The following is a 12,803-nucleotide window of genomic DNA, read 5'->3' as shown; positions in this document are numbered from 1 at the left end:
TACAAAGGCATTGTTACAATTTGCATCAGATAATTACTGGTCCTTTCCCTAAAAACAATTTAATGGCCCTAAATTACAAGTGAGTACCTCTTACTACAATGACTCATGACGACAATTACTCTTGTTAACTCGTAATCAACCAAAGTAAATCGTACATACCTGGTTTCTGCAAAGAGACCCAAGAACAACAGTGGATCGAAATGGAGCAAATGCTACAGTTATATTGCATGACTTCTTATGAAGTACACATCACATAAACACGTCACAAAAGAGGCACCAAATTCATTTAGTTGGTTACCATTATTCCAAACGACCTCAAGGTGACTTTACAGCTAGATGGCAATGCCAGGACAAAATATGTGTACATTTGGTTAGTCTAGCTTACCAACATTGACTTTGTAAGTTTATACCATTCAGAGTAGAGCAATATAGTGTTACAGGGACATAGGTCGACGTTTGAAGACCATTCGTTCAAAAAGGAAGCCAAAATGCCATTTCTAATTCCTTTTTGTTGATAACAAGCTTCAGCGGACCACTTCAGATTTGTGTATGCAGCTCAAGATTCCAATATATTTCCTGTCTAAACACCTTTCTGATTAGCTATTGTTGCTTTCTGCTGTTCAGCTTGCACAGCCTCAAGCTTCCTTAAAGCAGATGAACTCAATTTTTCTCCCTCGGTGTCTCCAGATAAAAGATCAACAACCTCAACCTGCAACGAAGCTCGTCAGTTCGTCTAAGTGCTCCATACACTTGCGGGTTCATAGGAAATATAGAATACATGACCACACCTTCAACAACGGCAGTTCTTTCCCTTCTCTTTTCTGATTTACAGAGAGTCCACCGTTCAGTGTCTCCTTACTAAATATAAACGGCATTTCCACATCAAATGAGGCACATCAAGCAAAGCTTAAAGTAAACAAGGACATGCATGATAAGGATGGGCCATGTTGGAACATCATACTTTCAAGTCCAAAATGGAACTGTAATATGCAAGTTCGACATCAATATATTTCAGATGCTTATAGTACAGTGTTGAAGTTAGTGGAAGGATGACTTTTAGCTTTTGGTAAGATCGCATGCACGAAAGAACAAAAAATGGCATATTTATGAATATGCTAAATGCCAGAAAAGCTATAATGCAAATGTACATACCTGACAATAATTGCATGCAACTTATCATCAATAATGGATGGGCCATATGGATCCTCAATAGGCTCCACTTGTACTATCAGTTCTGGTTTAATAGACTGCGATTTACAACAAACCAGTCATTAGCTTTTGCAATATGTTATAATGGTCACTAGGCAGCATTTTTACTTTTTGGTAGCTCCTTCTGGTACCCCACACATAGCTACAATTCAATACGAAACTGACAAGCACTTAAAAGTTCAGAGTCCATAGGCACTTGTTCCCAACGCTAAAAAATCGCCTGTATCTGAAAACGGAGTACAGGCTAATTTCATCTCCAGAAACTCTTTACAAATGTACCATTGCAATACCAAAGGAAGAAAATACTCCCTCCGATCCAAATTGATTTAGTACAACTTTGTACTAAATCAACGACAATTAATTTGGATTGGAGGGAGTAGATAACAAGGAAGAGCCCTTTAGTACAAGGAGATTCTCTATGAAGCATAAAAACAAGAGAACATTCGCAAGTAGAACAGCATGCACACATAATAATAAGTCAGCCCTCAAATGCCACAAAACTTCATTTCAAAGTCACTCACTACTGAAATTCTAAATGCTCACTGAAAGCATCAAGATGCACAAGAACAAATAGTTGTTTGCCAGAAACTAAATTCTCAACATGACTGCATAGTTTCCACTCCTCGGACCAAAACAACCAATAATTATTGGTCAGCAACCAAATCATATCCACAGCTTCATTGCATACAGGACCACACAAACGTCAAACAAAAGCAACACGCCGATCTAGTTACCCAACCAAATCGACCTCATCACTAGCCATCCGCCCAATCATTTTAAGTCTCTGCTACCAGAAATCGCAGAAAACAAGGAGGCAAGACAATGACAAACCTTGATGTAATCCTCCACGGCCTGGATGCGCTTCTCCACGGGTTCGATAAGCTCAGCGTACTACATATGAGAAAAAGAACACAACCAAGAAGCATCATGACTCCAGTAACTGATGAACATGGGTGGAAAATCAAAAGCACCTTTTGGGGATAAAAGGTGAGATTTCTCACCTCCTTCTTGGCAAGCATGGGGCCCGTGCAGACGCCCACCACGATCCGATCCCTCGCCAAATCTGCCGACGCCTACCACCCAGCAATCCCAACACCCAAAGAACACAACGAAGGAAGATTTAATCGGAAGGAAAGCAAAAAAGAAAAGAAAAACAATCCTGCTTATTACTATGTTCTGCGGCAGCCACCTTGAGGAGGCGTCGGTGGCCGTCGTGGAGGCGGTCGAAGGTGCCTCCTAGGACCACGGAGCCGTACGGCGGAGAGTCCTCCGCCGCCGGAGCTGGCGGCGGCGGCGCTCCGGTTGGGATGTCGCCAGAGACGGGGGCAGCGATCATTTCTTTTCTTGTTGTTTTCCCCCTTTCTCTTCCTCGTGGTTGTAGATTGAGGGCCCGGATTGACTCATACATGTGCTTACATATTTTCTAAGTAGTGTCAAAAACGCTCTTATATTATGGGACGGGAGTATGTTTTTCTAAAAAAACTTTAGAGCTATTCATCATCAATCATGACACTACAACGAATGCCAGAAATGATAAAAATTCATCCAGATTCGTAGATCACGTAGCGACGACTATAAGCATTGAAGCAAACCGAAGGCGCGCCGATGTCATCGCCCCTCCTTCATTAGAGCTGGGCAAAACTTGTTGTAGTAGACAGTCGAGAAGTCATCGTGAAGCGAACCGAAGGCGCGCCGATGTCATCGCCCCTCCTTCATTAGAGCTGGGCAAAACTTGTTGTAGTAAACAGTCGAGAAGTCGTCATGCTGAGGCCCTATAGGACCAGCGCATCAGAACAACAACCAGTGCCATTGAAAAGAAGCGTAGATCGAAAGGATCCAACATGTCGACACACGAACAAAGACCGGATCCACATGGATCCACCAAAAACAAACGCCGACTGAATCCTGCAAGATCCGCCGGAGATAAACCTCCGCACACCCTCTGACGACGCTAGAAGCACCATCAGAACGAGGTCTAGGCGGGAAGAAATTTATTTCATCTTTAGAGAGCTGTCGCCGCCTCCTCTCTCCGAACACGAGACAAACCCTAAGAAAAATAGAAAATCATCCAAAAACAAAGCCCTTCTTCTGTCTCTTATCCTCTTCTCGACTTTTTGTGGCATGCAAGCTGATTTTTCTTTCCAAAATTCGAGTAGCAACATTCACTGCAATAAGAGCATCACCTGCTCTATTTTAAAACAGCAAGTAGTCGAAGCAAGTTTTAGGGCATACAAAAGTATTTTTTGTAGAAAACAGTGACTTCTCCAATAGTTGTCCTAAAATAGGGCAATGAAACATTAAAACTTCTTTTTTTGCAACTATAAACTTTGATTCAAACTTAAACATGAAAGTTTAAACATACGAATACCAAAACATTCAAACTACTTTCTCTCAGTCTTCGTTGGAAGGCTCACGCTCAAGTTCGTCCCGGTCAATGTCGGAACCCTCGTCGGACTCGACCTTGGTCACAAAAGGCCCCACCTCATCGTCATTCTTGGGCTTCTGGAGCTCTCGGTCCCTCTTTCAGTACCACCCCGTCTCGTACTTGACACACTCCATGTGCTCCTCGGCGAACCTCGCGCCCGCAAACCTCGCTACCCTTTGCTCATCAGTCTTATGTTGTTAACTTGCTCGTTGAAAACAATACGGGTCTTCGGCTTGGCCGGTTGGGACACAATGGTCACCGGCGGCCCGATGAACTCCACCTCGATCCGAGACTGCACCTTCGAGAAGTTGAGATTCAAACACGACAAGCCAGCCTCCAAATCGCGACATTGTAGCTTCGTCCTCGAACTCAAAAGTGTCGAGCCAATACCGCTGGCTGGCGTGCTAGAACTCCCTTGAAGCGCTTCAGTGGTATGGTGGCTGCAGCGTGTGTTGAGTATATGTGTTGAGCATATCTGTTTATTGGGCCTACTTCCTAGTTGCCTTGTATAGTTGAGGTCGCGGCCCACTCCTGTACATCATATATACGTGTGTTTGCACCTGAGGAATACAACACGTAATTCCCACATCTTACATGGTATCAGTTTCCAGGTTATAACCCTAGTCTTCCGCCGCCGCCGCCGTCAACCAGTCGCCGCCGCTCGCGCGCCTCCCGCGCCGCCCGGCGCTCCTCCCTGCCGCGTGCGCGCTACTCCAGCCGCTCGCCTCGCCCGATCCCACTCGCCCGCGCGCCGCACCTGATCGCCTCGCCAGCCGCATCGCCTGCTCGCCCACCCGCCGCATCGCATCGCCTGCCCTCTGCCGCGCCCGATCGCTGCCGCGCGCGCTACCCAGCCCGCCCGCATCGCCTCGCTAGCCGCCCCCCATCGCCTGATCGCTCGCTTCGCTAGCCGCCCGCATCACCACGCCAGCTTGAAGGAAATATGCCCTAGAGGCAATAATAAAGTTATTATTTATTTCCTTATTTCATGATAAATGTTTATTATTCATGCTAGAATTGTATTAACCGGAAACAGAATACATGTGTGAGTACATAGACAAACAGAGTGTCACTAGTATGCCTCTACTTGACTAGCTCGTTGATCAAAGATGGTTATGTTTCCTAGCCATAGACATGAGTTGTCATTTGATTAACGGGGTCACATCATTAGGAGAATGATGTGATTGACTTGAACCATTCCGTTAGCTTAGCACTTGATCGTTTAGTATGTTGCTATTGCTATCTTCATGACTTATACATGTTCCTATGACTATGAGATTATGCAACTCCCGTTTACTGGAGGAACACTTTGTGTGCTACCAAACGTCACAACGTAACTGGGTGGTTATGAAGGTGCTCTACAGGTGTCTCCAAAGGTACTTGTTGGGTTGGCGTATTTCGAGATTAGGATTTGTCACTCCGATTGCCGGAGAGGTATCTCTGGGCCCACTCGGTAATGCACATCACTATAAGCCTTGCAAGCATTGTAATTAATGAGTTAGTTGCGGGATGATGTATTACAGAACGAGTAAAGAGACTTGCCGGTAATGAGATTGAATTAGGTATTGAGATACCGACGATTGAATCTCGGGCAAGTAACATACTGATGACAAAGGGAACAACGTATGTTGTTATGCGGTTTGACCGATAAAGATCTTCGTAGAATATGTAGGAGCCAATATGAGTATCCAGGTTCCACTATTGGTTATTGACCGGAGACATGTCTCGGTCATGTCTACATAGTTCTCGAACCCGTAGGGTCCGCACACTTAAAGTTTCGGTAACGATTGTATTATGAGTTTTTGTATTTTGATGTACCGAAGATAGTTCGGAGTCCCGGATGAGATTGGGGACATGACGAGGAGTCTCAAAATGGTCGAGACGTAAAGATCGATATATTGGACGACTATATTCGGACATCGGAAAGGTTCTGAGTGATTCGGGTATTTTTCGGAGTACCGAGGAGTTACGGGAATACTGGGGAAGAAGTATATGGGCCTTATTGGGCTTTAGGGCAGAGAGAGGCAGGCCGCCCCCCCCCCCATGACTAGTCCGAATTAGACTAGGGGGAGGGGCGGCGCCCCCTCCTTCCTTCTCTTCCCTCTTCCCCTTCCTTGTCTCCTACTCCTACTACTTGCAAGGGGAGGAATCCTACTCCCGGTGGGAGTAGGACTCCTCCAGGGCGCGCCATAGGGGCTGGCCCTCTCCCCCCTCCACTCCTTTATATACGTGGCCAGGGGGCACCCCATAGACACAACAATTGATCTCTTGATCTCTTAGCCGTGTGTGGTGTCCCCCTCCACCATATTCCACCTCGATAATATCGTAGCGGTGCTTAGGCGAAGCCCTGCGTCGGTAGCATCATCATCACCGTCACCACGTCGTCGTGCTGACGGAACTCTCCCTCAAAGCTCGGCTGGATCGGAGTTCGAGGGACGTCATCGAGCTGAACATGTGCTGAACTCAGAGGTGACGTGCGTTCGGTACTTGGATCGGTCGGATCGTGAAGACGTACGACTACATCAACCGCGTTGTGCTAACGCTTCCGCTTTCGGTCTACGAGGGTACGTGGACACACTCTCCCCTCTCGTTGCTATGCATCACCATGATCCTGTGTGTGCGTAGGAAATTTTTGAAATTACTACGTTCCCCAACAGTGGCATCCGAGCCAGGTTTTATGCGTAGATGTTATATGCACGAGTAGAACACAAGTGAGTTGTGGGCGATATAAGTCATACTGCTTACCAGCATGTCATACTTTGGTTCGGCGGTATCGTTGGATGAAGTGGCCCGGACCGACATTACGCGTACGCTTACGCGAGACTGGTTCTACCGACGTGCTTTGCACACAGGTGGCTGGCGGGTGTCAGTTTCTCCAACTTTAGTTGAACCGAGTGTGGCTATGCCCGGTCCTTGAGAAGGTTAAAATAGCACTAACTTGACAAACTATCATTGTGGTTTTGATGCGTAGGTAAGAACGGTTCTTGCTCAGCCCGTAGTAGCCACGTAAAACTTGCAACAATAAAGTAGAGGACGTCTAACTTGTTTTTGCAGGGCATGTTGTGATGTGATATGGTCAAGGCATGATGCTATATTTTATTGTATGAGATGATCATGTTTTGTAACCGAGTTATCGGCAACTGGCAGGAGCCATATGGTTGTCGCTTTATTGTATGCAATGCAAACGCCCTGTAATGCTTTACTTTATCACTAAGCGGTAGCGATAGTCGTAGAAGCATAAGTTGGCGAGACGACAACGATGCTACGATGGAGATCAAGGTGTCGCATCGGTGACGATGGTGATCATGACGGTGCTTCGGAGATGGAGATCACAAGCACAAGATGATGATGGCCATATCATATCACTTATATTGATTGCATGTGATATTTATCTTTTATGCATCTTATCTTGCTTTTATTGACGGTAGCATTATAAGATGATCTCTCACTAAATTATCAAGGTATAAGTGTTCTCCCTGAGTATGCACCGTTGTGAAAGTTCTTCGTGCTGAGACACCACGTGATGATCGGGTGTGATAGGCTCTACGTTCAAATACAACGGGTGCAAAACAGTTGCACACGCGGAATACCCAGGTTAAACTTGACGAGCCTAGCATATGCAGATATGGCCTCGGAACACTGGAGACCGAAAGGTCGAGCGTGAATTATATAGTAGATATGATCAACATAGTGATGTTCACCATTGAAAACTACTCCATCTCATGTGATGATCGGACATGGTTTAGTTGATTTGGATCACGTGATCACTTAGATGATTAGAGGGATGTCTATCTAAGTGGGAGTTCTTAAGTAATATGATTAATTGAACTTTAATTTATCATGAACTTAGTCCTGGTAGTATTTGCATATCTATGTTGTAGATTAATAGCTCGCGTTTAGCTCCCCTGTTTTATTTTTGATATGTTCCTAGAGAAAACTAAGTTGAAAGATGTTAGTAGCAATGATGTGGATTGGATCCGTGATCTGAGGATTATCCTCATTGCTGCACAGAAGAATTATGTCCTTGATGCACCGCTAGGTGACAGACCTATTGCAGGAGCAGATGCAGACGTTATGAACGTTTTGACAAAAGCTCGGTATGATGACTACTTGATAGTTTAGTGCACCATGCTTTACGGCTTAGAACCGGGACTTCAAAAATGTTTTGAATGTCACGGAGCATATAAGATGTTCCAAGAGTTGAAATTGGTATTTCATACTCATGCCCGTGTCGAGAGGTATGAGACCTCTGACAGTACTTTGCCTACAAGATGGAGGAGAATTGCTCATCTAGTGAGCGTGTGCTCGGAATGTCTAAGTACTACAATCACTTGAATCAGGTGGGAGTTAATCTTCCAGATAAGATAGTGATTGACAGAGTTCTCTAGTCACTATCACCAAGTTACTTGAACTTCGTGATGAACTATAATATGCAAGGGATAACGGAAACGATTCCCAAGCTCTTCGTGATGCTAAAATCAATGAAGGTAGAAATCAAGAAAAACATCAAGTGTTGATGGTTGACAAGACCACTAGTTTCAAGAAAAGGGCAAAGGGAAGAAGGGGAACTTCAAGAGGAACGGCAAGCAAGTTGTTGCTCAAGTGAAGAAGCCCAAGTCTGGACCTAAGCCTGAGACTAAAGTGCTTCTACTGCAAAGAGACTGGTCACTGGAAGTGGAACTGCCCCTAGATACTTGGCGAATAAGAAGGATGGCAAAGTGAACAAAGGTATATTGGATATACATGTTATTGATGTGTACTTTACTAGTGTTTATAGCAACCCCTCGGCATTTGATACTGGTTCAGTTGCTAAGAGTAGTAACTCGAAACGGGAGTTGCAGAATGAACGGAAACTAGTTAAGGGCGGGGTGACGATGTGTGTTGGAAATAGTTCCAAGATTGATATGATCATCATCGCACACTCCCTATACTTTCGGGATTAGTGTTGAACCTAAATAAGTGTTATTTGGTGTTTGCGTTGAGCATGAATATGATTTGATCATGTTTATTGCAATACGGTTATTCATTTAAAGTCAGAGAATAATTGTTGTTCTATTTACATGAATAAAACCTTCAATGGTCATACACCCAATGAAAATAGTTTGTTGGATCTCGATCGTAGTGATACACATATTCATAATATTGATGCCAAAAGATGCAAAGTTGATAATGATAGTGCAACTTATTTGTGGCACTGCCGTTTGGGTCATATCGGTGTAAAGCGCATGAAGAAACTCCATAAAGATGGACTTTTGGAATCACTTGGTTATGAATCATTTGATGCTTGCGAACTGTGCCTTTTGGGCAAGATGACTAAAACTCCGCTCTTCGGAACAATGGAACGAGCTACTGACTTGTTGGAAATAATACACACCGATGTATGCGGTCCAATAAGTGTTGATGCTCATGACGGGTATCGTTATTTTCTGACCCTCACAGATGATTTGAGCAGATATGAGTATATCTACTTAATGAAGCACAAGTCTGAAAATTTTGAAAAGTTCAAAGAATTTCAGAGTGAAGTGGAGAATCATCGTAACAAGAAAATAAAGTTTCTATGATCTGATCGCAGAGACGAATATTTAAGTTATGAGTTTGGTCTTCAATTAAAACAATGTGAAATAGTTTCACAAACTCATGCCACCTGGAACACAACAGCATAATGGTGTGTCCGAACGTCATAACCGTACTTTATTAGATATGGTGCAATCTATGATGTCTCTTATCGATTTACCACTATCGTTTTGGGGTTATGCATTAGAGACAGCTGCATTCACGTTAAATAGGGCACCATCTAAATCCGTTGAGATGACACCATATGAACTATGGTTTGGCAAGAAACCAAAGTTGTCGTTTCTTAAAGTTTGGGGTTGCGGTGCTTATGTGAAAAAGTTTCATCCTGATAAGCTCAAACCCAAATCGGAGAAATGTGTCTTCATAGGATACCCAAAGGAGACTGTTGGGTACACCTTCTATCACAGATCCGAAGGCAAGATATTCGTTGCTAAGAATGGATCCTTTCTAGAGAAGGAGTTTCTCTCGAAAGAAGTGAGTGGGAGGGAAGTAAAACTTGATGAGGTAACTGTACCTGCTCCCTTATTGGAAAGTAGTTCATCACAGAAATCTGTACCTGTGACTCCTACACCAATTAGTGAGGAAGCTAATGATGATGATCGTGTAACTTTAGATCAAGTTACTACCGAACCTCGTAGGTCAACCAGAGTAAGATCCGCACCAGAGTGGTACGGTAATCCTGTTCTGGAGGTCATGTTACTTGACCATGAAGAACCTACGAACTATGAGGAAGCGATGATGAGCCCAGATTCCGCAAAATGGCTTGAGGCCATGAAATCTGAGATGGGATCCATGTATGAGAACAAAGTATGGACTTTGATTGACTTACCCGATGATTTGGTGAGCCATTGAGATTAAATGGATCTTCAAGAGGAAGATGGACGTTGATAGTAGTGTTACTATCTACAAAGCTAGAATTGTCGCAAAAAGGTTTTTGACAAGTTCAAGGTGTTGACTACGATGAGAGTTTCTCACTCGTATCTATGCTTAAGTCTGTCCGAATCATGTTAGCAATTGCCTCATTTTATGAAATCTGGCAAATGGATAAACAAAACTGCATGGATTTATTAAAGAAGAGTTGTATATGATGCAACAAGAAGGTTTTGTCAATCCTAAAGGTGCTAACAAAATATGCAAGCTCCAGCGATACATCTATGGACTGGTGCAAGCATCTCGGAGTTGGAATATACGCTTTGATAAATTGATTAAAGCATATAGTTTTATACAGACTTGCGGTGAAGCCTGTATTTACAATAAAGTGAGTGGAGCACTACAACATTTCTGATAAGTATATGTGAATGACATATTGTTGATCGGAAATAATGTCGAATTATTCTGCAAAGCATAAAGGAGTGTTTGAAAGGAGTTTTTCAAAGAAAGACCTCGGTAAAGCTGCTTACATAATGAGCATCAAGATCTATAGAGATAGATCAAGACGCTTGATAAGTTTTTTCAATGAGTACATACCTTGACAGGATTTTGAAGTAGTTCAAAATAGAATAGTCAAAGAAAGAGTTCTTGCCTGTGTTACAAGGTGTGAAATTGAGTAAGACTCAAAGCCCGACCACGGCAGAAGATAGAAAGAGAATGAAAGTCATTCCCTATGCCTCAGCCATAGGTTCTATAAAGTATGCCATGCTGTGTACCAGATCTATTGTATACCCTACACTGATTTTAGCAAGGGAGTACAATAGTGATCAAGGAGTAGATCATTGAACAGCGGTCAAAATTATCCTTAGTGTAATAAGGATATGTTTCTCGATTATGGAGGTGACAAAAGGTTCGTCGTAAAGGGTTACATCGATACAAGTTTTGGCACTGACCCAGATGACTCTAAGTCTTAATCTGGATACATATTGAAAGTGGGAGCAATTGCTAAAGTAGCTCCGTGCAGAGCATTGTAGACATAGAAATTTGCAAAATACATACGGATCTGAATATGGCAGACCGTTGACTAAACTTCTCTCACAAGCAAAACATGATCACACCTTAGTACTATTTGGGTGTTAATCACATAGCGATGTGAACTAGATTATTGACTCTAGTAAACCCTTCGGGTGTTGGTCACATGACGATGTGAACTATGGGTGTTAATCACATGGTGATGTGAACTATTGATGTTAAATCACATGGCGATGTGATCTAGATTATTGACTCTAGTGCAAGTGGGAGACTGAAGGAAATATGCCCTAGAGGCAATAATAAAGTTATTATTTATTTCCTTATTTCATGATAAATGTTTATTATTCATGCTAGAATTGTATTAACCGGAAACATAATACATGTGTGAGTACATAGACAAACAGAGTATCACTAGTATGCCTCTACTTGACTAGCTCGTTGATCAAAGATGGTTATGTTTCCTAGCCATAGACATGAGTTGTCATTTGATTAACGGGGTCACATCATTAGGAGAATGATGTGATTGACTTGACCCATTCCGTTAGCTTAGCACTTGATCGTTTAGTATGTTGCTATTGCTTTCTTCATGACTTATACATGTTCCTATGACTATGAGATTATGCAACTCCCATTTACCGGAGGAACACTTTGTGTGCTACCAAACGTCACAACGTAACTGGGTGATTATAAAGGTGCTCTACAGGTGTCTCCAAAGGTACTTGTTGGGTTGGCGTATTTCGAGATTAGGATTTGTCACTCCGATTGCCGGAGAGGTATCTCTGGGCCCACTCGGTAATGAACATCACTATAAGCCTTGCAAGCATTGTAACTAATGAGTTAGTTGCGGGATGATGATTACGGAACGAGTAGAGAGACTTGCCGGTAACGAGATTGAACTAGGTATTGAGATACCGACGATCGAATCTCGGGCAAGTAACATACCGATGACAAAGGGAACAACGTATGTTGTTATGCGGTTTGACCGATAAAGATCTTCGTAGAATATGTAGGAGCCAATATGAGCATCCAGGTTCCACTATTGGTTATTGATCGGAGACATGTCTCGGTCATGTCTACATAGTTCTCGAACCCGTAGGGTCCGCACGCTTAAAGTTTCGGTGACGATTGTATTATGAGTTTTTGTGTTTTGATGTACCGAAGGTAGTTCGGAGTCTCGGATGAGATCGGGGACATGAAGAGGAGTCTCGAAATGGTCGAGATGTAAAGATCGATATATTGGATGACTATATTCAGACATCGGAAAGGTTCTGAGTGATTCGGGTATTTTTCGGAGTACCGGGGAGTTACGGGAATACGGGGGAAGAAGTATATGGGCCTTATTGGGGTTTAGGGGAGAGAGAGAGAGGCAGGCCGCGCGTTCCCCCAATGACTAGTCCGAATTGGACTAGGGGGAGGGGCGGCACCCCCTCCTTCCTTCTCTTCCCTCTTCCGCTTCCTTGTCTCCTACTCCTACTACTTGCAAGGGGAGGAATCCTACTCCCGGTGGGAGTAGGACTCCTCCAGGGCGTGCCATAGGGGCCGGCCCTCTCCCCCTCCTCCACTCCTTTATATACGTGGCCAGGGGTACCCCCTAGACACAACAATTGATCTCTTGATCTCTTAGTCGTGTGCGGTGCCCCCCTCCACCATATTCCACCTCGATAATATCGTAGCGGTGCTTAGGCGAAGCCCT

General features: G+C 43.7%; 1 protein-coding gene across 1 annotated transcript; it reads right to left on the bottom strand.

The window, feature by feature from the left end:
• Window positions 1-262: 262 nt before the first annotated feature.
• On the bottom strand, window positions 263-2,632 carry LOC109753842 (phosphopantetheine adenylyltransferase 1). The gene is made up of 6 exons (XM_020312768.4): window positions 2,399-2,632; window positions 2,211-2,282; window positions 2,041-2,100; window positions 1,153-1,247; window positions 789-858; window positions 263-709 (listed from the first exon to the last, which is right to left on the bottom strand). Exons 1-6 carry the CDS (start codon window positions 2,615-2,617, stop codon window positions 581-583), a joined length of 645 nt encoding a protein of 214 aa, XP_020168357.2. The 5' UTR covers window positions 2,618-2,632; the 3' UTR covers window positions 263-580.
• Between the last annotated feature and the right edge of the window lie 10,171 nt (window positions 2,633-12,803).

This window comes from Aegilops tauschii, chromosome 6, assembly GCF_002575655.3.
Source record: "Aegilops tauschii subsp. strangulata cultivar AL8/78 chromosome 6, Aet v6.0, whole genome shotgun sequence".
NCBI lineage: Eukaryota > Viridiplantae > Streptophyta > Magnoliopsida > Poales > Poaceae > Aegilops > Aegilops tauschii.
The sequence above is the reverse complement of the archived record's forward strand: the minus strand, read 5'-3'. Positions and strand labels throughout refer to the sequence as shown.

Excerpts from the sequence above, each read along its gene's own strand:
- LOC109753842 (XM_020312768.4), bottom strand. The coding sequence starts at position 2,617 with ATGTATGAGTCAATCCGGGCCCTCAATCTACAACCACGAGGAAGAGAA. Across the intron at positions 2,283-2,398 it reads GCCACCGACGCCTCCTCAAG|GCGTCGGCAGATTTGGCGAG; the intron begins GTGGCTGCCGCA and ends GCTGGGTGGTAG. Across the intron at positions 710-788 it reads AAGAACTGCCGTTGTTGAAG|GTTGAGGTTGTTGATCTTTT; the intron begins GTGTGGTCATGT and ends GCTTCGTTGCAG.